The following is a 23,760-nucleotide window of genomic DNA, read 5'->3' on the forward strand; positions in this document are numbered from 1 at the left end:
GCGTGACGCTGCACCAGCCCGAGGCGCGCCGTGCCGCGCGTTCTCCCGGGGAAGCTGTCCCTGGATCCCGGGACCCTGGCAGTGGCGGGCTGCACGAGCTCCCTGGAGGGGCGGTGTGGAGAGTGACCTGTGCTCGCACACAGGCCTCTTGGTGGCGGCAGCAGCAACCCTAGCGTCCCACGCCCGTCTCTGCTGTCCGCGCCGACAGCCGCGGCTCGCGCCCGTTTCTGGAGCTCCTTTACGCGGTGCGCTTAATCCCCTCTCCTCTCGCACCAGGAGACAAAGAGGCAAAAAAAAAAAAGTCTCTTGTCTCTTCGGTAGCTCTGCGCCCGTTTCTGGAGCTGCTTTAAGCGGCACGCTTAAACCCCTCTCCTCGCGCACCAGGAAGCAAAGAGGGAAGAAAAGGTCTCTTGCCTCTTCGGCAGCTCCAGACTTCTCCCGGACTCCCTCTGGCCAGCCGTGGCGCACTAGCCCCTGAAGGCTGTGTTCACGCCGCCAACCCCAGTCCTCTCCCGGCTTCCTACCGAGGCCCGAGCCTCAGCTCGCCCGAGCCCCAGCTCCCAGCCCCTGCCCGCCCCGGCGGGTGCGCAGACAAGCCTCTCAGGCTGGTGAGTGCTGGTCAACACCGATCCTCTGTGCGGAAATCTCTCCGCTTTGTCCTCTGTATTTCTGATGTATCTGTGAGGAGGAAGGTGATCTCCGCGTCTTACTCTTCCGCCATCTTGATCCTATCCGGGTTTTGCATTTTTTAATTGTAGTTGATTTACAATATTGTGTTAGTTTCAGGTATACAGCATAGTGATTCAGTTATTATTTTTTTGCAGATTATATTCCATTATAGGTTATTATAAGATATTGAATATAATTCCCTGTGCTATACAGTAAATTCTTATGTTTATTTTATGTAGAGTGGTTTGTATGTGTTAATACCATACTCCTAATTTGTCCCCCACCCGCTTTGGTGACCGTAAGCTTTTCTTTCTTCTTTTAAAAAAAATAAATAAATTTATTTATTTATTTATTTTTGGCTGCATTGGGTCTTTGTTGCTGCACGCGGGCTTTCTCTAGTTGCAGTGAGTGGGGGCTGCTCTTCGTTGTGGTGCAAGGGCTTCTCATCACGGTGGCTTCTCTTGTTGTGGAGCACAGGCTCTAGGTGCTCAGGCTTCAGTAGTTGTGGCACACGGGCTCAGCAGAAAACAGAGAAAATTCTCTGATTTATGTCAGAGAATGTTATGCCTATGTTCTCTTCTAGGAGTTTTATGGTATCGTGTCTTACACTTAGGTCTTTAAACCATTTGGAATTTATTTTTGTATATGTTGTCAGGGAATGTTCTAATTTTATTAATTTACATGTAGCTGTTCAGCTTTCCTAACATCACCTGTTGAAGAGATTATCTTTCCTCCATTGTATATTCTTGCCTCCTTTGTCGTAGATTAATTGACTGCAGGTGCATGAGTTTATTCCTGGGTTCTCTATTCGATTCCATTGATCTATATGTCTGTTTTTGTGTCAATCGCATGCTGTTTTGATTACTGCAGCTTTGTAGTACAGTCTGAAGTCTGAAAGGATTATACCTCCAGCTTTGTTCTTTTTTTCCTCAGGATTTCTTTGGCAATTCTGGGTCTTCTGTGGTTCCATATACATTTTAGGATTATTTGTTCTAGTTCTGTGAAAAATGTCATAGGTATTTTGATAGGGATTGCAGTTAATCTGCGGATTGCTTTGGGTAGTATGGACATTTTTAACAATATTAATTTTTCCAATCCAAGACCATGGTATATTTTTCCATTTCTTTGAATCATCTTCAATTTCCTTTTTCAATATTTTGTAGTTTTCAGTGCATAGGTCTTTCACCTCCTCCGTTAAGTTTATTCCTAGTTATTTTTTCTTTGATGTGATTTAAATGGAATTAAAAAAAAATTTCTCTTTCTGATATTTTATTATTAGTATAAAGAAATGCAACAGATTTCTGTATATTAATCTTGTATACTGCTACCATGATAAATTCATTTATTAGTTCTAATAGTTTTTATGTGAAGACTTCAGGGTTCTCTATGTAGAGTATCATGTCATTTGCAAATAGTTACAGTTTTATCTCTTCCTTTATAATTTGGATAACTCATTTCTTTTTCTTGTCTGATTTCTGTGGCTAGGACTTCCAATACTATGTTGAATAGAAGTGGTGAGATTGGGCATCCTTGTCTTGTTTTTGAATTTAGTGGGAAAGCATTTAGCTTTCCACTGTTGAGTATTACATTGGCTGTAGGCTTGTCATAAGCAGCTTTTATTATGTTGAGATATGTTCCCTCTATACCCACTTTGGTGAGAGTTTTATCATGAATGGATACTGAACTTTTTAAACTGCTTTTTCTGCATCTATTGAGTTGATCATGTGGTTTTTGTCTTTTCTTTTGTTAACACAGTGCACAACGATGATTAATCTGAGTATGCTGAACTATCCTTGTGACCCTGGAATGAATCCAATTTGATCATGGTGTATGATCCTCTTAATGTATTGCTGGATTCGGTTTGCTAATATTTTGTTGAGGGTTTTTGCATCTGTATTCATCAAAGATTATCGACTGGTAATTTTTTTTCTGTAGTGTTTGTGACTGGTTTCGGTATCTGGGTGATGGGTGCCCCATAAATTTGGGAATGTTCCCTCCTCTTCAATTTTTTGGAATAGTTTGAGAAGGACAGGTATAAATTCTTTGTATGTTTGGTAGAATTCCCCAGTGAAGCCGTCTGGTCCTAGACTTTGGTTTGCAGGGAGGTTGTTTTTTTGTTTTTGTTTTTACTACAGATTCTATCTCACTTCTAGTGATTGGTATATTCAAATTATGTGTTTCTTCTTGATTCAGTTACGGCAGTTATGCTTCTAGAAACTTGTCCATTTCTTTTAGGTTGTCCAATTTGTTGGCATGTAACTGTTCATAGTATGCTTTTATGATTTTTTTAGTATTTCTGTGGTATCAGTTGTTATTTCTCCTCTTTCATTTCTTATTTTGTTTAGTTGGATCCTCTTTTCTTCTTGGTGAGTCTGCCTAGAGGTTTGTCAATTCTGTTCATCTTTTCAAAATACCAGCTCTTGGTTTTATTGATCTATTGTTTTTTTGATCTCTATTTATTTCCTCTCTGATCTTTATTATTTCCTTCCTTCTGCTGACTTTGTGTTTTGTTTGTTCTTTTTCCAATTCTTTTAGTTGGCAGGTTAGGTTATTTGAGATTTTTCTTGTTTCTTGCATAAGGCCTGTATCACTATGAACTTCCCTCCTAGAACTGTTTTTGCTGCATCCATAGATTTTGTAAAGTTGTGCTTTCATTTTTGTTTGTCTCTAGGTATTTTACGATTTCTTCTTTGATTTCATCATTGATGCATTGGTTTTTTAGTAGCATGTTGTTTGGTCTCCAAGTGGTTGGTCTTTTCCTGTTTTTCATTCTGTGGTTGATTTCTAGTTTCATAGTGTTGTGGTCAGAAAAGATGCTTGAAATAATTTCTATTCTCTCAAATTTACTGAGGCTTGTTTTCTGACCTAATGTGTGGTCCATCCTAGAGAACATTCCATGCACAACTGGAAAGAAAGTGTACTCTTTTTTGGATGTAGTGTCCTGTAGATATTAATTAAGTCCAACTAATCTACTACGTCATTTAGGACCTCTGTTGCCTTATTAATTTTCTGTCTGGGTGATCTGTCCATTGATGTCAGTGGAGTGTTAAAGTCCCCTACTGTTATTGTGTTATTGTCAATTTCTCCCTTTATGTCTGTATTTGTTTTATATATGTAGGTGCTCCTATATTGGGAGCATGTGTGTTAATGAGTATAATATTCTCCTCTTGTACTGACTCCTTTATCACTATACAATGCCCTTCTTTATCTTTCTTTTTATTTATTTATTTATTTGGTTGCACCGGGTCTTAGTTGCAGCAGGCAGGCTCCTTAGTTGCAGCCTGCCTGGTCCTCAGTTGCAACACGTGGGCTACTTAGTTGCAGCAGGTGGGCTCCTTAGTTGCGGCTTGCCGGTTCCTTAGGTGAGGCACATGGGCTCCTTAGTTGTGGCTAGACAGCTCCTTAGTTGTGGCATGCAGCCTCCTTAGTTGTGGCATGTGAACTCTTAGTTGTGGCATGCATGTGAGATCTAGTTCCCCGACCAGGGATCGAAACCGGGCCCCCTGCATTGGAAGGTGAAGTCTTAACCACTGGACTGCCAGGGAAGTCCCCCTATTATGTGTTTTTGATTTGTGGTTACCACAGAGTTCTAGTATGTTGACTCATAACTATATCTACTTGCTTTAAACTGACAGTCATTCAAGTTCAAACACGTTCTACAAGATCTACATTTTATATTCCCCTCCCCCACATTTCGTAATTTTGATGTTCTATTTTACATCTTCATGCTTATTCTTTTACTGTTTAATCATAATCACTTATACAATTTTTTTTACTGTTTTATCATCTACATCTGGCTCATTTAAGTGACCTTCAATCCTTACTATATATTGCCTTTCCTATTGTGATTTTTCCCTTTCCTATAGATTCTTGCTTCTTTTCTATTTAGAGAAGCTCCTTCAATATTTCTTTCAGGGTAGGTGTAGTATTGCTGAAATCTTCTAATTTTTGCTTGTCTGAGAAATTCTTTATCCCTCCTTCTATTCTAAATGATAGTGTTTCTAGGTAGAGTATCCTAGATTGCAGGTTTTTCCCTTTCAGGACTTTGAATATATCATGTTATTCCATTCTGGCCTGCAAAGTTTTTGCAGAGAAATCAGCTGTTATCTTTATGGAAGTTCCCTGTAATGGACTCCTTGTTTTTCTCTTGCTGTATTTAGAACCCTCTCTTTAACTTTTACCATTTTAATTACGATATGTCTACATGTGGTTCTGTTTGGGTTCATCTTGTTTGGGACCGTCTGTGCTTCCTGTACCTGTATATCTGTTTCCTTGTTTAGGTTTGGGAAGTTTTCAGCTATAATTTCTTTAAATACATTTCGATCCCCTTCTCTCCCATTTCTCCTTCTGGAACTCCTATTATGCATAGGTTGGCACATTTTATATTATCCCATAGGTCTCATATATTGCTTTTTTTTTCACTTGTCTTTCTGTCTGCTGTTCTGATTGGGTGATGTCCATTTTTCTATCTTCCAGATCACTTATTCATTCTTCTGTGTCATTTAGTTGGCTATTCGTTGCTTCTAGACTGGTTTTTACCTCAGAAACTGAGTTGTCCATTTTTTTTTTGAATTGTCTATTTTTGACTGGTTCATCTTTACGGTTTCTAGTTCCTTGTTACAGTGATCTGCTTTCCTATCAAGAATCCTTCTTAATTCAGTTAGCATTTTTATTATCACCTTTTTGAACTTGGGTCTGGTAGACTGGTGAGCTCTCTTTCATTATTTGTTCTTTCAGGGAATTGCTCTTGTTCTTTCAAATGGGAGTAGTTCGTCTGCCTTTTCATTTTACTTAACTGTCTCTATGAATTTAGGAGAGACTGTTATTGACTACAGTCTTATAGGGATGTTTTTATGTGGGAGTGTCCTTGTGCAGACTATATGTGTCCAATGCCTTTGGTGCAAGGGCTGGTTTTGGTGTGAATGCCAGCCACATCTTTCCTCAGGGTATGCTGGCCATTATCCTCTTGATCGGGAGGGGGTGGGGGTTGGGGGGAGGGAGGTGGCAGCTGGTGCTGGAGGATCTAAAGCCTGTTCAGGGCGTAAGGCAGGACTCCCTCTCTGCTCCATGGCTACTGCCACACTGTCAGGGACAGGGTCTGCTCCTCAGCTGTTGGCGTAGAAGCCCTGAGGGTCGGGCCTGACCAGGCTCTGTTGCCCTTGAGTGTGTGCCCTGCCCCAAAGGAAGTGAGTGTTGAAGCAAATGAGGCCTGTGCACTCACAGAGGACCTACATGCCGCCTCTGTAGGCATCTGCGGCTCCACTTAGAAGCAGGCCGAGGCTGCATCCCTTCCTCCTCTGTTGTGTTAGTCCCAGATCTAGCACAAGGCTGTAGTGTGGAGTAGGCGGGGGCTGGGGATCAGGGTACTGTGGCTGAAGAAATTGAGGCTGAACTGCTGCCAGAGATCTGGGCTGCCTCTGTGGCAGTCTTCTCCCAGGACTTGTCTGCCCCAGATCTAACGCTAGTCTGCAGTGTGCAGTGAGTGGGAACAGGGCACTCTCACTGGGAGACCAACTGCTGCATGCTCCTGTGTGTGCTGACAAGGGTCACCGCCACCCCAGGCCCACGGTCTGTCTCTGCGTCTTTTCCCAGGGCCTGGTTGGCCCAGATCTCATGCCAGGATGTGGTATGGAGCAAGCGGGGCCAGGGTGTTTGCCCCATTCAGATTGGGGAGTATGGTGAGGTGGCAGCCACCAATGCAGGGCTCTCTCCACCCTGACTATTGGCAAGTCAGCATGCGCACGCTCCTTGCAAGTAGAGTCTAGGCTGCTCTAGCCCTTCTGTCTGTCCCAGTGGTTCTCCCAGAAGGTAAGGGGGCTTGTCTCCTCTGCGTAGGATCCTAGAACTGGGATGCCCAGATTGTAGCTCAACCTGCTTGCTCTCCAGGGCAAGGGTCCTTCCATGCAGACCTTCTCCTTTCAGATCCTTCCCAGGGTGCAGGTCCTGACCTGATATCTTTTTTTTCCATCCTACCCAGTTATATGAAAACATTTCTTGCAGCTTTGGTTGTATAGGATTTCTTCTGTCAGTTTCCAGTTAGTTTTCCAGGAGAATTACTCCACATGTAGATGTATTTTTGACGTGTTTGTGGGGGCAGGTGAGCTCCATGTCTTCCTACTCTGCCATCTTGATCCCCCTCCTTGCTTTTACATTTTTAAACAGTTGAAAAATTTTTTCAAAGAATAACATTTTGAGACATGAGAAAATTATATGAAATTCAAATTTCAGTGTCCACAGATCAATTTTTTTGGGAACACAGCCACACTGGTTTGTTTTCATATTGTCTATGGCTGCTTTCATACTACAGAGGTGGACTTGAGTGCTTTCAAAACAGACAGTAGATGGTATGTGACACAGATCACATTGCACTACTTTGATGCACTACAAATTGCAGTGACACAATTATAACCTTATAGAATTTTGAGTCCTATGTGTATTGTCACATCGTGGTATTTTATAATTTTTTATTTCCAGCAGATACCCATCATGTCAAAACAAGAGAAATAAAAGAGAAAAGTGAACTTCGAATGTTGCGTTTTTAAGGCACAGTGGAGTGTGGATTATACAGCTATTGAATTAGATGGTAATGCATTATGTTTATTATGCAATGACAGAATACAAAGATACATTAACATTACCAGACTAAGCACTCATCACAATATTTTCAACTCACAGGAAAGCAATGGTCAGAAAAATCAGAAATTTAAAATCATAGCAGAATGAGGTTTTACTTACAAAAGTAAGTTTCCGAGTGGCTCATTTGTTAGACAAGCAAAGAAAGCTGTCTATTGGTAAAGGATTAACTAAATCATTTTAGATTGCAGTAGCTGAAGAAATGTGTCCAGAAAAAAAAAATTTGTTTAAGACAATTAGCCTTTTGGCAAGAACAGTTGCTTAAAGAGTTGAGTGTGTTGGGAACAACACCAACAGTTAATTAAAAACAAGGCAAATACTTTTGAGTGGTTTTCCTTGAGTCTTGATAAGTCAACAGATGTTACTAATACTACTCATTTGTTTGAGGAGTCGATGGCAAGTTTGAAGTGATAAAGAATTAGCTTCTACGAATAGTTTGCATGAAACAACTACAGGCTAGAATATTTTCAAAGACATTAGTGAGAAAGCAATAATCCAATACAATGTAAAGCAGAATCACATTGGGGTATAAAAATATGTATGGGGAAAAATGGCTTGGACAAATTTACAAATTTACTTAAAAATGTAAGTTGTTTAAAGCCTATGAGTATTCACTGTATTATTCTTTTGCAAGTATTTTGCGCACGCGCGCACACACACACACACACACACACACACTTGAATGATGTGTTTTAGAACCAATAGTGTTAATGGTGAACTTCATTTTCTCCAGTGGATTTAACCATTACTGGTTCTGAGTTTTTATCAGGAACAGTAGCTAAAAACCCTGACTTGCCCTACTACACAGCAGGTTAATGGCTTAGCAATGGTAAAGTTTTATTATGATATTTTGATCTCAGAGCCAAGACTGAAATTTTTCTAAATCAAAATTGCCCTCAACTACCATTATTATTATTATTATTATTTTGGCTGTGCTGCGTGGTATGTGGGATCTTAGTTCCCTGACCAGGGATCAAAACCTGTGCCCCCTGCATCAGGAGCACAGAGTCTTAACCACTGGATTGCCAGGGAACTCCCTCAACTACCATTATTAAACACTGAATGGCGTTAGAAATTAGCTTTTGCTAAATATTTGATACTGTTTCTTAATAAATTCAACCTAAAATTATAAGGCAAAAGCAGAATTTATTTGAAACTGTTGGAAGGAAGGAAGGGAGGAAGGGAGGGAGGGAAGGAGGGAAGGAGGGAGGGAGGGAGGGAGGGAGGGAGAAAAGAAAAGAAACAACAGGCCCAAAATGGAGTCACTTGTGCTAAGCCTCACATCAACAAACCAAAACTTAATAACTAATCTAACTGCAGTTTCAGCTTCTCCCAGGACTGGAATTTTAAACCAATCAGTCTGGAATTTCCTGATCAACAGTAATGAGGTAATCTGCATGATAGATGGATCACCCCCCACCACCTTTCCCTCAAAGGAAGGTGACCTTGCCTGAAATAATCCTTTCTTTTGTTTTTGACTTTCTTGTCCCACTCCTTTTCTGCCTTTAAAAACCTTCCATTTTGTACAGCTCCTCAGAGCACTTTTCTGCTTTCTACATGTGATGCTGCCCAATTCATGAATCATTTAATAAAGCCATTTAGGTCTTCAAATTTACTCAGCTGAATTTTGTTTTTTAAACAACACTGTGGTAAAGTTATTGGAACTATTAATGTTGTTTGAATAATAACATCAAGCTGCTTTATATACTTCCTGTGCTATCAAAACTTGAAACAAGAAGTAAGATCTCCATCCCCAAATAAATTTGCAGGGGATATTTTTTCATAGCCTAATCTATAGTTCTAGCATGGTGTTTTGCCTATTCACCTTGGGCAAGCCCTGGTCTTGACTTCTGCCCCTATGCCCCAGTAGAAAGCCATAAAGAGCCCAAGTTTAATCAAGGGAAGAAAAATGCCTTCAGTGCAAAAGTGGCTTTGGCCCACAACTGCTCCTAAATTCCCTTTTTTTTTCACAATTTGTCTGATAGCTCCTTTAAACTGTTCAAAGAACAGTTTAAAGGTGATTTACATGTTAACCAGCATTTTTAGTTGTTTTCAAAGGAAGAGTTCTTTCTGAATAACTTGCCCACCAGTAATAGAAACAGAAGTCTGAGCAACTAACTGTAAGCAGATAGAGTAGGGAGTCTCCAGAGAAAGAGAACCAGGTATGGCTTTCTTGACAGGTCATTTTCGGCCTAGGTCATTTTGTGATCTAAGCCTGGCCACACCGCTTCTCCTTGTACAGGTCTCAGTAATTAATGACTGAGAATGCAGAATCAAATGACTGTTATCAATAGCAAAGATAATAAATCAATTGTAAAATCTCCCAGTTCTGTTTCAGTGGTACAGATTAGCCAGAAGTGCTCAACTATCAGATCAACTGGAAGCTAATGGATGATTTTGACCTTTTCTGACCCTTGTGATTTCAATGAACTAAAGCCTGGACTCTGTTGACTTTTGCCCTAATTCTATGCTGAATTCTCTTCTGCCCAAGCCCCTTCATGAATATATGCCCTTAGCTTAAAACTTCCCTAATTTTGCTATTCGGGAGACACTGGTTTGGGAAAGGTCCCTGGTGTTCTCCTTACTTGCTTCAAGTAATATAAATCCTTCTCCCAATCTTTGGCTTGATTGTGTCTTTTGGTTCGACACCCACCAAGAGATGAACCCAGTTCACAGGTAACACAGTTACTTTTTAAAGGACCAGTTGTCCTTTTTTCATAGTTATGCAGCAGCTAATGACAGCAGTCTTCCTAAAGTGCACAAAACTAAACAATAGTTCCTAGCAAACCATGTGGGTGAAGTGTAGCCTCACAGCGAGTTTCTATGTGAACCCAGAGCTATGGCATCTCCCACCTACATAAAACTAAGTAACACAGAGATAGTAAATGGCATGATTGATTAACATACCATTTAAAATATCAGTAGTTATCTGGAAAGAATTAGGTTGCATCCCCACCTCACTTCTTATACTAAAGTAAACTTTACACAGATTAGGAGTTAAACATAAAAAATAAACCCACTAATGTACTAGAAGAATATATTGGAAAACTTTTTAACTTTAGGGAGGATTTCTCTATGCTAGAAAACTCAGAAGTCATAAAAGAAAATGCTAATAAATTCAGCTGCATAAAACAAAATAACAACAAAAACTTCTTCATAGCAAAAAACCTAAACATAGTAAAAAAGCAAGTAACAAAGACATCAAAGTGGAAAAAATATCTCAATTCACATCACTGACCAGTAGTTCCCAAACTTTAGTGTACATCACAGCTACCTGGAAAACCCCAAATTGGTGAATTTCTGATACAAGGTCCTGTATAATGTATGATAATTTGCATTTCTTACAAGTTCCCCTGTAATGCTGATGCTGCTGGTCCAGGAATCACACTTTTAAAAACCACTCATAGACAAAAGGCTAATTGCTGCTTTCATATGTAGACAGGTATTAGATCCTATATTAAAATAATTAGAAAAAGACCAATGTACTAATGGAAAATATGCAAAGAGCTTGAACAGACAGGTCAAAGAAAAGGAAATACAAATGTCCCCCAAACGTATGAAAACATACTCAAGACCCCTCAGTATGAGAGAAAAGCATGTTTTCAAAACATAACGAGATATCATTTTTCACCTTTTGGGGTAATAATTAGTGCTGGCGCGGGTGTGGGAAAACAGGCACTGTCACACATTGCTGTAAGGTATGTAAATTGTTATTGCCTCTGTGTAAGGCATTATCTACCGAAATTTTAAATGCATATGTCTTTTGAACACTGCTAAGAATTTACCATAGAAATATTCATATTTACACATGTACAAAATGGCAAAGGTATAAAGACATTTGCTGCAAGCAGTGTATTTAGAAGCACAAAACTGGAAGAACCTAAACTCCCATCAATGATAGATTAACTGAATAAATTACAATACACAGTGGAATATTATATAGCTGTTAAAAAAGGTAATTCTGTACATTTTGATATGGAACAAACTCCAACTTAGGTTTTTAAGAGAAAAACCCAGTGGCTTCCCTGGTGGCGCAGTGGTTGAGAGTCCGCCTGCCGATGCAGGGGACACGGGTTCGTGCCCCGGTCTGGGTAGATGGCAAAGGTATAAAGACATTTGCTGCAAGCAGTGTATTTAGAAGCACAAAACTGGAAGAACCTAAACTCCCATCAATGATAGATTAACTGAATAAATTACAATACACAGTGGAATATTATATAGCTGTTAAAAAAGGTAATTCTGTACATTTTGATATGGAACAAACTCCAACTTAGGTTTTTAAGAGAAAAACCCAGTGGCTTCCCTGGTGGTGCAGTGGTTGAGAGTCCGCCTGCCGATGCAGGGGACACGGGTTCGTGCCCCGGTCTGGGAAGATACCACATGCCGCGGAGTGGCTAGGCCCGTGAGTCATGGCCACGGAGCCTGTGCGTCCGGAGCCTGTGCTCCGCAATGGGAGAGGCCACAACAGTGAGAGGCCCATGTACCGCAAAAAAAAAAAAAAAGAGAGAAAAACCCAAATCTTATAAATAGTTGTTAATTCTATTAATTTTAAGCGCCTATTATGTTCATTTGTTATACCATAAGCAGATAAAATTTAAAACTAAGGGTTTTTTTTTAAAGTTTTTCTTATGTTTCTCTAAGGAAAAATTCAAATTCCAGCCTATGCAATTACTTTATGAGTTGCTTACCTGACTGAACGATCATCACTTCCAGTCACAGCCAAAGGTTTAGTAGGATGGACGGCAAGTGCCCAAAGTTCACCTTCACAATGCCCTTGCATAATTAGGAAAGGTTTGTTTCTTTCATGCACCACAATTTCAAAAATTTCGCTGTCCTGTGTTCCAACTAGAATGTGGTCACCTCGCCAACAAACACTTCTTACAGACAAACCTAGTCAAATTGAATTGTATTTAAGATCAGTACTGTAATAACAGAATGCCAATCTGCCTAAACCACTGTTATTTTTTATACCTTAGATATAAGATAAAAGGAATCTGAAAGTCTTGGATCCACACATTTTCTTCATTTATCTGTACTGTTTTCTATGTGGACTATTTCTATTTTTATATACCTAATTTCTACCCATCCTTCAGGGCATACACTCTTCTTCCTTACTGGACAACATCAGTCATAGTCTGATCACTTCCTCAGCCAAAAGCTTATAACAATAGTGTGCATCATCCACAGAGTAATTATTCAGAATTCAAGAACTGTATTATTTTTCTCTTATAATAATCTGACTTTTCTCGTGTTTATATTTCATTTCTTCAATGTGTTCATAAAATCATTAAGAAGAAAGACTTCTACTTTTTCTATATACAATCCCTTTTGTAACCTCAGGAAAGCTAGTGTTTTCCTCAGTTTTCTCATCTATATAGTATGGTCAACATTAAGCTGCTGTGTAACTTACAATGTAAGAATCAAATAAGAAAAAGTGTCAAATTATTTTGTAAACTTTAAAGTACAATAATGCTCAGCAAAACTAATGAAAACGGTATAACAGTTAACACTTACTGGATGATCGTTATGTGCCAGACACTCTTCTAAATATTTTACATATATTAGCTCATTTAATTCTCTGAAATAGTTACTCTTATTATCATTTTACAGATGAGGTATGCAGCTCAAGGTCACACATCTAATAAGTGACTGAAATATGGCTTAAACATAGACTTGTGTAACTTCCAGTCCTACTCTTATAATACCACATTAGTAGATAATACGTTTACTTTTATAGTGAAAGATTGTTTTATTACATCAATTTTTAAAACGCCCCCCCAAAGGAAAAATTATCTCCTGATTGCTGACAAATTTGGATGAAGGAAAAACACATATACATGAATTTAAATAATCCTAAACAAAAGTTCCTCTAGCTCTCAACACACTATTTTCAACAGTTTATTTGCTAAACAGTTACATTTAGCATTCTAATAGTAAAATATTTTCAAAATTTAAGGTTACCAAAGTAAGTACCTATCACATCTCTCTGTAGGTCCCTTTATAACCGCCATTAGACATGAAAAGAATCTCTGTCATAACAGTAAACCTAGATGGTCTTCAGGCAAAATTTCTCCTCTTCAGCAGAAGGATTTTAATTAAAATGTATACAGTATGAAGGAGCAAATATAAGTCTCATTTATTTTACAAAACATACTTTTAAGTTTACTGAAAGAAACCGACAACCCTTGGTATATTTAGAATTTGCCTAGTAATGAGATATTTGTTCTGTTATTACCTTTGTACCCCTGGTCTGTCTCCCTGAGATCAATCACAGTTATTGGTTTAAAAGTTAAATCCCAAAGACGAATACAGCCATCTCTGCCACCAGTAGCAAAGCCTTCTTCACAAGCATTCATGCTAAAAATTCCCGCCTAGAAGAGGGAATAAAATAATTTAACAATATATACTTTTTAAGAAAATACACTATATATGATGGTAGAAATCCACTTAAAATTTTTTTGATATGGCATAGGAATAATCAAATACATCAGAAAACACAAATGATAATCTAGAAACAAATCTATGCATATATAGGAACTCAATATGTGACCAAGGTGGTATTTAATGATATGGGCATAACATAAAAGAAAATTCAGTTAAACCTTATACCACATATAGAAATGAATTACACAAAAACAAAAACATACAGACCAAATTCTAAATGTAAAAAATGAAACAAATATATTAGAAGAGTCAGAACACTTATGTAACTTTGGGCTGTGAGAGAACTTTTTAAGCATGGCAGGTTACCCACCAAGGTATAAAGGAAAAATTTTCAATTTTTCATATGAGAAAAGATATCGTAAAAAAACAGACTGGGGAAATATTTGCAATGTGTATGACTGTCAAAAGGTTAATATCCCTAATGAATAAAGGAAAGAAAATCCAACAACAACAGTAACAAAAAAAGAGTACAGGATAAGAAAAGCCAATTAATAGAAAAGGAAATTCAAGTACAGTTGACCCTTGAACAATGCAGGTGTTAGGGGTGCTGACCTTTGTGTAGTCGAAAATTCTAGTAAAATTTAGAATTGGACCTCCACATCCAAGGTTCTCCATATCTGCAAGTTCTGCAGCATCCATGGATTCAACCAACCACAAATTGTGTAGTACTACAGTATTTGCTATTGAAAATAATTTGCATACAAGTGGACCCTTGTAGTTCAAACCCACGTTGTTCAAGGGTCATCTCTAGTCAATAAACACATGAAATTTCACAAATAGACAGGAAAGAAAACTAAAACAAATAGTTATTATTTCTCACCCAGAAGACAAGCAAAAATTTACAAGAGTGGACACAACCTGTGCTGATGAGTATGAGGAAGAAACTGGTATTTTTATATATTGATGGTGAAAATGTGAATTGCCACAACCTTTGCTAGAATCTGCTATTTCTGGTCTTTAGGCATTTTGCTTAAAGCAAGTCCTGCTCTAAGTGGTTCTTTAATATACTTAATATGTAATATATATTGAATAGTGATTCATATTAATATATTGCTTTTCTACTTGAGATTATCCTGCTACCAATATGGCAGCTCTGTGCTCTCTAGCTCCCCTCACTATGTGAGGGACTCAACTGTTAAAAATGCCCAAATCAAAAAACACCAAAAGGTTTTTGTTTGTTTGTTTTTTAAACTTTTTTTGGCCATACCACATGGCATGCGGGATCTTAGTGCCCCGACCAGGGATCGAACCAGGGACACCCAGGGAAGTCCCTAAAAACACTAAAAGGCTTTAACAACAGCTTTTTCTTCCCCCTGATAACTTATTTATATGAAAATCTCATGAAGTACAAAAATTAAATTCCTTTGCCACTCACTTAATGAATCAATGATATTAAAATTAAAAAGTTAATTTTATCCTAGAGCTATCCCCAAATTTCCCACTGGTAAATTGGCTACAAAAGCACTAGTTTTATTCTAATGTGGTTAATCTAGGATACTTTTAGGTTAAATTTAACAAGCTTTTTTTTCAACAATGAAAAAGACACCATACTAAAGCAATGGTTTGAACAAAATAATAATTATACTAATTTAATTGCATAACGTTTCTTCATTGAAATCTTGAAAACAAATAGACAAATTAATTTAATTGTAATAGTAGTTTTCAAGTTACTGAATTGAACAGAAAGTCTGCTATATTATGGAACCTTTTGTTCTAAGACAAGAAGGTAAGTAATTAATACCTAAAAGTGTTTAAAATATTTAAATATACTTACAGTATGAGCTCCTTGTATTGTTCGTATAAGATTAATTCCTTTCCAAACATATATATCCCCATTGAGTGCACCAGAATATGTTAACTCATCCCTTGCACACGCCAGGCACAATATTGTCTGAAGGTCACCAGTCTTACCAAAGACCCCTCGTTTTGGGGTCAGAGCATTTCCACATAAACTCCAGAACTAAAAAGTACATAGTATAATCGAATTACCAAAGAATGCTCATAATATAACCAAAAACATTTCCAATACTTTGATGCTATATTAGAGCAGCAGACAAGAAATTACCTAAGAAACTCCCTTATGATACAATAGTGTTCAATGTTCACATCCTCATCTTAGTGTTGTCATTAGCTATGTTATAGCAGATAAATCACTGTTTCAATCCTTACTGTAAGAATAAGGGGGGGTTGAACTAAACTATTTTAAAAATATGCTGTGTTTCCCTTAGGCTTCTGAAAAAAAAACTACAAAATCTTTTAAACAGATTAAAAAGCTGGGAAGGGTTAGCAATGAAAATGAAGCTAATATTCATTTCTTCAGTCACACTGGCAGTCACATTTCAAATGCTCAAGAGCCACATCTATCTAGTGGTTACTCTATGGAACAGCACTGATGTGGATTCTAGAACAATGGTTCTTAACTCCTGCTGAGCATCAAAATCATTTGGATACCTGGGCTTCACTCTCCAAAGATTCCGTCTCAATTTATTTCAGTGGGGGTTCAGGTATACTGTGTCACTAATTTCCCCCAGGTGATTTTAATATGCAGCCAAAGTTGAGAATCACTGATTTAGAAGGAAAAAATAGACTGAAATTGGGACTTACTGAAAGGAAGAGAACCAGCTACACTTATGCACAGAAATCATGGAGATTTTTAAATTTAAAAATCATACATTGATTAAAGCATTCATTAGCTATTTGAATGGATAAGTGATCATTTTTAGTTCTTTGAGGCTTCAGATTTTAAACTTAGATCTTTAGGTCTTAGAATAAGATCTTGAAGATCCGGTAAGATCTTTTAAGTATATAATATTAATAAATTATATTATTTTAAGTGGTAATTTACTTATTATAAAGTTGAACTTATTCTCTGGGCCTAATTTCTTTATGCAGAACTATTTAATGTGTATACTCCTGCCCTGCCCCATATTCATTTCTTTCTTTCTGCAAACATTAAATTTACCTGAATCCACATACGAGAACAAAAACCCTCATCATGAAGATTTATGTTTGACTTCCCTATCTTCTTCCAAAAATGAACAAATCATTCCAAATGTGTATCTCTCTTATTTTTAAGCTTTACAAGTAAAGGAATTGCTCAGCTTTGAAAATATCAGAGAGCAACATACTGATCTCTTTTTCATCTACCTCTCTTTCTGTCTCTCTGTCTCTCTCTCACTCTGTCTCTCTCTCTCTATATATATATACCCACGCACGTATATATACACACACACACAAATATGTGTGTGTGTGTATATATATATATATATATATATACTAAATTGTAGTGTGATATGTGCTTAGTGGCAGAGAATAAGTAATCATGACTATTATAAAGCAAGACCCTTCTAGTACCTTGATATGTTTTACACCACAGCTGACCAGTTTATTTGGCTGGTACAAATCCCAAGAAATATCAAATATCTGTAAACAAATCAGATTCATGGTTAAAATACTTATTTTCAGAATCATTTAAGAATCCTGTCCAAAAGCCCAAATAGCCCCAAACCCTACATATCATAAAGCAATATTCCTCAATAAATAATAATCAGAATCCTACACTTCAAGATCCTATGAGAAATAAAGTATATGTAAATGATAAGGAATAAAAACTATTTCTTAGTTTCTATGAACCATATGAAACTACTAGTGGAGTGAAAATTAACACCTCTTTCTAATTTTAAAAAAAATTTGGCCTATAAATAACAAGAATGATTCAACAGAAGCAGGGAATGAGGCAGGTAAGTGCATAATTTCTAAAGAGGAAAGATAATGAATAGGACATACACAACACTTATACAGCCAGAAATAGAGAACATTTTTGTAGCTTTCTATCACACAGAACTACTTACATAAAAGATTCAAACATTTATTTCACAGTAAAAATTCTGTTCCTAGTTTTCAGTTTTTTAAAATTGTTTATGGGTCAAACAAAACTAACTTACATTTTGGAGATCCCCAGGTTTCACTTTTTTCTAAGATTCCATAAATTATAAATACACACGAACAATTTTTGTTACAAAATCAAACAAGAAAAAACCCAGCTGAAATAAAATATGCATTAGAAATATATATTTAATAATAAATGAAAGAAAAATTAATATTTGAAAAATAATCTCATAACAGATAAAAAACAATTCTGCTATCTGGTAGTCTTTACCATGTTTCTTTGATATCTGCCTGCATAATCACCTAATATGCTTACTACCTCTAAAAATTTACCAAGTGATAATAGTCTTTAGTGAAAATGAAGAAAGAATACATCTTATAAATTAATGTTTAACAACTAACCATAATACAGATTAAATGAAAAACATACTGATGCACCTTTAAAATACTAACCACGAAAATACTTTTCAAAAATTCCAATGACAGTACCATTTTTCATAGTAATCAGTCTACTTACTAAGTCCAAAGTACTAATGTGTGAAATGCTTTGAACTTAGTAAGTCAGAATACACAACTGTCTAATAAAATGTACCTAACACTTTAATAATTATCTAAATTGTGTTTGCGTATAACAGGCCCCTCTGAGAATCTGCTGAAAACCAAGTTTATTTTCCAAAATGCAAATACATTAAAAATTTGTATACAACTTTTACAAATTCACAGATTTTCCCCAAATAGAATCAACGACTATAGCTCCTGGGCTGGTTCAGGTTAGGTGATTATGCAGACAGGTGTTAAAGAAACATGGTAAAGACTACCAGATAGCAGAATACAGCAGATACACCAAAAAATCAGGCATTTTAAAGAGTTTAAGACAAAGTATTCATTATATTAATTTCACACAACTTGGAATAAGGAATGTATTAACAAGTTTCCAAAGTGAAAAATGTTAAGTCTCTAACATAATTCAAATTCATCCGTGCAACAGTATTCACCTTAACTATGATGCATATGTAATAAATCAGTGATAAATCAAACTGAATAATAAATAGAGCCTAGGCATGAACCATTCAATTTTTAAATTTAGGTTTGAATAACTTAAAACTCATCATTTTTGCCAAAGCAAACACTGAGTTAAAGGTTTTATGCTAAAACTATACATAGCAAGTCATGTTTTTGAGTACCACAATACACATATGCATTCTAAAATTTTATGAATATTTATAACTGCATTTAAAATTTTAAATTACACATGAACAATAGGCAATAACAAAACACAGAAACATAAAATCCCCTGACTCTTCTCTGGCTTTTTCCCACGCAGTACCCATTAGAAACTCCAAAGGAGAATACTTACTCTATCTGTGTGACCTGGAGCCATAGATAACATTTTTCCCCTTTTCCAATCCCAAACACAAACTGCATTCTTTGAATCAAGTCCAACTGAAACCAACCGCTGAATTATGTCCAAGAAGACCAGGGAGCAGGGGGAATAAAAAAGTAAACAAATAAAAAAGGAACCAAATTATAAATGGCAAACAAATTCTACTCATGGGTATTATAAACATCGAAACTTACACACTTATATTTTATAGACCTCATAGAGAAAGGCTGGATGTATTTCATCTTGTTAATATTTGCATATATGTGTAGTTCTTCATATGAGAAACAGAAGAAAGACTTCCATTTCTAACAGTAGGAGTGACAGAATACCCTAAACATCTCTCCTGCCAAAAACTAAAAATGCTAGATAAAATGAAAAAACCTCTTTTTAAATGCACTGTTGAGCTGTCAAGGAATTAAGAAATCTGAGAACAAAAACAAAGTGATTTCCTATGGGAATCCTGGAAGTAAGAGAGCTCCTATACCCACTTTACTCTAAAGGTATCAGCTAACTCCTGGTAAGCCTGATTTTTGTTCTTCAGGCTGAAGAGGAATAGGAGATAAAGTTTAGGGCCTGCCCAAAGTAGGGATTTGAATTGCAGACATTTGACTAAAGCAGTAACTCTTCAGAGTAAGGGAGAACAAGAAACCATCCCTTTTCAAAGAAAGGGGCAGTGATGCATGAAGGGGGAAAAAACCCTCCTGAAAATATATAGCCACAAACAACCTTCACATGGTTGTAGGGCCTATATCCACAGGAATCATGAATCCTTCAAATGAAAAATTTCATTCAGAGTGGTCCTAAGGGTTGCAGAGTTTTCAAGCATTTTCAACTATGTGGCACAGGCAAATATAAATCCTATATGGAGGACTAATACATCAATCTATCCCTCGAAGAATTCCTACAAGTAGCAAGTCAATAAAACATAAACTTAAAACAAACAACCCCCACACCCAATAACCAGAGAAAATAAGGGACCATGAGTGAGAATCAGCAAGTCGCCAGAAACAACAAAATCAGTCTTGAAAAGTATCAGACATTGGAATTATCAGATAATATAAAATAAGCTTAATGTGAGTAGAGAAATAAAATTAAGGCTTCAAAATATCTTCATATGAGACAAGAATGGGAGACCATAAAAAGTATCCCAGCAAATTTAAGGAAGCAAACAATTTCTAGAAATGAAAAATAAATGAAATTAAAAACTCAGTGGAAAAAAGAAAAAAATACCTCAGTGTTAGAGTTATATAGGAGATTAGAGGGAGATGAAGAGACTGAGCTGAAAAGAGGGGACAGTGAGATGGGAAGTATGAGAGAGGTTAGGAAACATGAAAGATGGCCTTTGGTCATGAAGGAGTACCAGGGTCTGAACTTGCCCCCCTGCCATAAACAACTAGAAAACTGTATAAAATATATAAAACAAATATTTTTGGACATTCTTAACAGGAAGTGAAGCACTGTAAACCCTGAATGAGGGGGAAACAAACAAAGTAAGTTCTGCAATTGCCCCAGCCTTCATTTAGGTGGCATTTTCCAGACTATAGCACACAAAGGTGGAATCCAAACAGAACCCAGAAGACTTGCTGATTTGAGAAGATAGAGCCTGGAGTTCAGAGAGGCCAAGATGGCTAGAATTTGCAGAGCAGAAAAAGAACTCTAGAAAATCTGTTTATGGGTCCCCTTGAGAACACCAGTGTTTGCATGTATAGGGTGAAATCCATGAGGCCATGCAAAGAACAAATTCTGAAAAAAGAACAATTACTGGGGAGCTAAAGCCAAACAATTCCCAGAGATCATAAGGGGTCAGGATCACTCAAATTCCCAATAGCAAGAATGGAGGTATATCCTCGAATTCACTGTGTATTCAGTAGAGATTCCAGGAGGGTCACACCAGAGTAGTGAAGTTAAACCTGTAGTTCTAGAGGAAAAGCTACTCTAGCCTTGACCAAAAAAAGCGTGAAAGCAAGCTTTTCAAAAGGACCAAACTGATCCACAAGGAACTTAACTACCTACAAAAACAATGTCCAACATGCTTTAAAGGGATACAACAAAATCCAGCATCCAGAATGTAATATACACAATGTCCAGCATCCAGTAAAAAAAATTACTGAACATGTTAAAAAAGGGGAAAATGTGACCAATAACCAGGAGAAAAATCAGTTAATAGAAACAGACCCAGGAATCACAGAAATGATTAAAATTAGAAGACACTGGCTGTTAAGATGGAAATGTTCAAGATGCTCCAGAATTATTTTAAAACAAACACATAAAGAATAAAAAGAGAAATGGAAGATATAAAAAAAAAACATGTTGAACTTTAAATATAAATGTTAAATTATCTGAAATGAAAATTCACTCCAAAGGATTACCAGCAGCTTAGACAATGAAGAAAAAATAAATGAAGACATAGCAATAGAAACTATCAAAAATAAAGCACAGAAGGAAAAAGGGAACAAAGTAACAGAGCCTCAGTTACCTTTAGAAAAGGTAATTTCAAGTGGTCTAACGTACAGGTAATTGTGATTCCAAAAGGAGAAGAAAGATGGAAGAACAGAAAAACAAAACTGAAGAAATAATGGCCCCAAATTTCTCAATTTGATAAAAAAACATAAACTCACAAATCTAAGATGCTCAATAAACTTCAAGCAGGATAAATCACACACACAGAAAAAACACATCCACACACATGGGCATCAAACTGCTGAAACCAGTGCTAAAGAGAAAAACCTTAAAAGTGGCCAAAAAAGAGAGAGAATTTTGGTGTGTAAGGACAAAGATTTAAAAATAATCCTGGGCTTCTCATCTGAAGCTATGCATATCAGATGACAATGAATAACCTCTCTAAAGTGCTGAGAGGGAAAAAAGTCAACACAGAATTATACACTTACCAAAAAATATCTTTTGAAAACTGGGTCAAAATTAAGTCTTTTTCAAATAAACAAAAGATGAGAAAATTCATCAACAAATCAGCACTATAAGATACGATACCAGAAGTTTCTTCAGGCAGAAGGAAAATGATACCAAAGAGAGACTTAATTTACACATATCAATGAAGAGTACCCAAACGGTAAATATGTAAATAAGACTTTTCTTACTTTTAATTTTCTTTGAAAACTAACTGTTTAAGGAAAAATCACAACAGTTATAATGGAGTTTACAAAGCATGTAAAATGAATCAAAATGAAAGAAGTAAAATGAATGACAACAATAGCACAATAAACAGGAGAAAAAAGAAATAGCAGAATACATATTTTCCCGTATTTTTTCAAAGTGCACAGGAAACCTCATGAAGATCACAAAATTGTGAATTACAAAAGAAGCCTAAACAAATTTTTAAAAATTAAAATACAGAGTATGTTCTCTGACAAAGACAGAATTAAATCAGAATAACAGAAAGTTATGCAGAAAATCCTCCAAATATCTGGCAACTATCAGTACAATTCTAAGTAATGGCAGAGTTAAAGAAGAAATCACAAGGACCCACCCGCAACACATACTTTGAAAAGCACTGGTTTAGAAGCAGGGGTAGGCAAATTACAACCCTCAGGCCTGTACCCTGCTTTTTGTAAATAAAGTTCTACTGGAACATACCCACACCTATTCCTTTATAAGGTGTCTATGACTGCTTTCACACTACAATGCAGAGCTGGAGTAGCTGTGACAGAGACTGCATGGCTCAAAAGCTTAAAATATTTACTATCTGACATGTTGTAGAAAGTTTTGCCAATCTCTGGTTTACAGCACAGATTCTGGTACCAGACTGCCTAGGTTTAAACACCAGCTCCATCTCTCACTAACTGGATGACTTTGGGCAATTATTTAGCCTCTCTGTACCTTAGGTTCCTCATCTCCTAAATAGGGATAATAAAAAAATAAACCTCATAGGGTTAACATATATAAAGGAATTAGAAGAGTGCTTGGCATATCCTTAATGTTATATAAATGTTTGTTATCATCATCATTATTATTATGTTCCCATAACCATAATTAACTTTAAGAACCCATGCCCTCCACCCGTCTGAATGAGAAATGTCATTTAGTACCTAGCTAGAAAGTTTCTACATAGTAAAATTACTATCTAAGTCCCCAAATGGGTAGAATGAGTGGCTTACATAAAAAGATACAGAATATATTTTGTATCTGGCTCTCCATCAAGTCACACTTGCAGAAAGTCCAAATGAACTAGAGGAGATGATATGCTCCTCCTAAGAGTCTTTAATATTTGGGAACTAGAGAGTAATCAGCAAATCAAAGATATCTACCTCTTGCTATATAGTATACTATGTAGAGATTAAAATTTCACAAGACAAGTATAAAGTGAGGAATAGTCAGAGAGGCACTGCCCTTTCTATCAATGCCTCTTCTCTCTGGCTAAGTTCATCACACACAAAGTGAACCACAATTGGCCAAAAGCTTTAAAACTCCAGGTACTTCGATAGAGCCCCAGAGCATCTGGCTCTGTACAGGCAGTAACAAAATAGACCTGGGAGCACTTCCTCTGTAGCCCTGATAAACACATCATGGCCAAAATCAACCTCCTTAACCACAGGTTAGGTAACAGCAGAGAGGAAAAGATAATAATAACCAAGCACATACTACCCCCTCTCTTAGCTTTCTATCATTTTTTACTTCATCATCCTTTCTCACAGGTGAGGAAGAGCATAAAGAAAGTTTTCCAGTGAAAGTAATGCTGGAACCATATCTTAGAAGATAGAGACAGTCGGGTAGAAAAATAAGAGAAA

The 23,760-nt window shown here is 36.9% G+C and overlaps 1 protein-coding gene across 5 annotated transcripts in view; it reads right to left on the reverse strand.

The window, feature by feature from the left end:
- The window catches only part of EML5 (EMAP like 5), a 178,514-nt gene that overhangs the window by 119,733 nt on the left and 35,021 nt on the right, over nt 1-23,760 (reverse strand). For all 5 annotated transcript variants that reach the window (XM_024130935.3, XM_028496289.2, XM_055088668.1 and 2 more), the window contains exons 3-7: nt 18,992-19,090; nt 17,101-17,169; nt 15,521-15,706; nt 13,538-13,673; nt 11,991-12,192 (exon numbers count right to left, since the gene is read on the reverse strand). In XM_024130935.3, coding sequence (XP_023986703.1) covers nt 11,991-12,192; nt 13,538-13,673; nt 15,521-15,706; nt 17,101-17,169; nt 18,992-19,090 — 692 coding nt within the window. The remainder of the gene's footprint in view (nt 1-11,990; nt 12,193-13,537; nt 13,674-15,520; nt 15,707-17,100; nt 17,170-18,991; nt 19,091-23,760) is intronic.

The sequence above is a fragment of the Physeter macrocephalus genome, chromosome 11 (genome assembly GCF_002837175.3).
Source record: "Physeter macrocephalus isolate SW-GA chromosome 11, ASM283717v5, whole genome shotgun sequence".
Lineage (NCBI taxonomy): Eukaryota > Metazoa > Chordata > Mammalia > Artiodactyla > Physeteridae > Physeter > Physeter macrocephalus.